Here is a 2,996-nt window from a genome sequence, read left to right as displayed (position 1 = left end):
AATCTCTTTGGAATAGGGAGAACAAAAACAGAACTGTCGGGAAAATAGAGGAACTGACAGAGTCCCAAAATTGGATAAAGAAATATAAAGCACACATACTTATGTATATATACATATATGTATACTATATATCATATATGAGACATGTAATATAATTAAATGTCAAAAATACACATAATGTAAACAGTGCTATTCAGATTGTCAGTCTTTTTCATTATAGTGCTATCTTTTTGTACATAGGATCTATCTTATCAACCATCATGTATTTCCATATTTACTGATAAGAATTTAATGACTTGCTAAAATTAATTATTTTAGAGACCACAATGGTATCTTTGATAGCATGCTTAGTTAAAAGGGCAAAGTAAAAAAAAATATTGAGAATATCAAAAGATACTGAATAAAAGTACATATTTCCTGCAATAAGATAAATAAATCTCTACTGAATAGAGCCATGTTCCATATAGGTAAAGTATATTCAACCAAAAGAAGGCTTTGATGAATTTTAATAAATGTGTAGAAGTGATGCAGCCTACTCTGTATGGATAGAGTCTGGGGCATCCTGGAGAGGTTCTGTCTTCCATGGGTCTGATCCTGTGAATCTAACCCTATTTTTGGCATCCTTCTTTCAAATAGTTAAGTATTAACAGTAATCTCATGATTTGTGGGCATGCATTACTGTCTCTGTACAATTTCTTCACCAAATCTCCAGAAAATAAAGTTTTTGCTAATGAAATATGCTCCTTTTCATGCAAAACTTCTTTTGTCCAGCAACTTACTTAGGGCAACTTTGACAGCCTTATTCCAAAGACTATAGATTATGGGGTTCAGCATGGGCACAATAATGGTGTAAAACACAGAGGACACTTTCCCTTGGTCCATGGAGCTGACTGATGATGGCTTCAGGTACATGAATGCAGCAGAACCAAAGAAGATTGAAACAGCAGAAATGTGGGAGCTGCAGGTGCTGAAGGCTTTGGACCTGCCCTCAATGGAGTGAATTTGGAGGATGCTGCCAATAATGAAGATGTAAGAGCCAAGGATGGTCAGGGTTGGAACAAGTATATTAAAAGCACTGAAACACAGAACTACTACTTCACTGATAAAAGTACTGGAGCAAGAGAGCTCCAGTAATGGAAAAAGATCACAGAAGTAATGGTTTATGATATCTGCCTTACAGAAAATCACTCTTAGCATGCAAAATGTATGAGCTGTGGCACCAACCAAGCCCATGCTATATACCCCAATTACCATCCATGAGCAGACTTGATAAGACATGGTAACTTTGTAAAGCAGGGGGTTACAGATGGCAACATAGTGGTCATAGGCCATTTCAGCCAACATGTGACATTCTGATATTACAAAAACAAGGAAGAAGTAGAGTCGAGTCATGCATTCTGGATAGGAGATGATATTCTTCTTTGTCACAAAGTTCTCCAGCATTTTGGGGATAATGACTGTTGAATGGCAAAGGTCAATGAAGGACTGACTGCTGAGGAAAAAATACATGGGGGTGTGCAGATGGGAATTGAGCCCAATCAGGGTGATGATGCCCAGGTTCCCCACCACTGTAACCACATAGATTCCTAAAAAGAGGAGAAAGAGGGCCAGCTGGAGCTCTGGTTTTTCTGACAGCCCAGCAAGGATAAATTCAGTCACTGTGGAGTAATTTCCCTCTGGCATATTCTTTGGAAAATTCTACATAGAAAAGAAGAAAAAAAATTAGGTAAGCTTTTATTTTCCCACAAAACATTGAGGTGTGAAACAGAATTCAAGATTTTTCAACCAGATATCTCATTTCTCTGACATCCCCTGTGAATAAATGTTAGAAATGCTCCTCATTTGTGTTATGCTGTAAGAACAGTTATCAGTACCCTGTGAACACCAGAGAAAGAGCTGAAAAGTGATGGAGTGTGCAAATAACTTTTCATGCCTTATTTGTAACCCTCCCAACAACTCTACAGAGTAAGTACCTTTGTATGTTAAAATAAGAGCATAATTAACAAACAAACCCTAACCAATATTATACTTACTGGTGAAGGACTGAAAGACTTTCCCCATAAGTTCATTGACAAAACAAGATGTGCCATTACTGCACTTGTATTCAACATTATACTTGATGTTCTGGTTAGAGCAATCAGACAAGAAAATGGAAATCAAAGACATCCAAATTCTAAAGCAAGCAATAAAATTATCTTTACTTTTAAATAACATAATCTTGTATATAGAAAATTCTAGGGAATATATAATGAAAAACTATTAGAACTAATTTAAATAGTTCAGGTAGTTGGTATGACACAAGATCAACAGATAAAGTCGACAATCATAAAATCCATTACAGAATCATGAAAAATCATAAAATATTGGAATAAATATCATAAAAGAACTGTATTGCACATGAAATTACAAAAGTTATTGAAAGTAATTAAAGACCTATGTAAATGGAAAGACATCCTGTGTTCATGAATCAAACATTGTGAAAATGTCAATACTATACTCAATCCCGAACAACATCTCAAATGTAAGGAACACTGAATCATCAGAAAAAGCTTGAAAGAGGAAAATAAAGTTGGAAGGTTCATATTTCCCTTCATGAAAACTGACTATAATGTTATGATAATAAGGAAACATGGTACCATTGTAAATACTGATATGTAGGTCAATGGAATGACATTGACAATCCAGAAAAACCTCATTTATACAAAAAATTATATTGCTGGAAGTGATCATGACACTTTGACAGGAAATTGCATTTTCAACAAATTATGCTGGGACAAATAGCATCATTTTTTAAAAAGTTAACATGGAAACTTTTCTCACAAAATACACAAAATAATTAAAAATAAGCCAATGAAATAAATGTACAGCTAAGAGTATAAAAATATTAGAAAACACAAAAGACTAAATAATGGTGACTTTGGAATTTCCTATGGTTTCTCAAATAAGATGCCCAAAACAGAAGAAACCATAGAAAAAGTAGTAAATTAGACATCATG

At 34.5% G+C, this 2,996-nt stretch overlaps 1 protein-coding gene across 1 annotated transcript; it reads right to left on the bottom strand.

The window, feature by feature from the left end:
* Window positions 1-747: 747 nt before the first annotated feature.
* Window positions 748-1,683, bottom strand: LOC109674782 (olfactory receptor 8G50-like). Its single transcript, XM_020151668.1, has one exon. It carries the CDS (start codon window positions 1,681-1,683, stop codon window positions 748-750), a length of 936 nt encoding a protein of 311 aa, XP_020007257.1.
* Window positions 1,684-2,996: the final 1,313 nt, after the last annotated feature.

This window comes from Castor canadensis, chromosome 2, assembly GCF_047511655.1.
Source record: "Castor canadensis chromosome 2, mCasCan1.hap1v2, whole genome shotgun sequence".
Classification (NCBI taxonomy): domain Eukaryota; kingdom Metazoa; phylum Chordata; class Mammalia; order Rodentia; family Castoridae; genus Castor; species Castor canadensis.
Note: the sequence above shows the minus strand (reverse complement) of the source record. Positions and strands in the feature narration are given on the sequence as shown.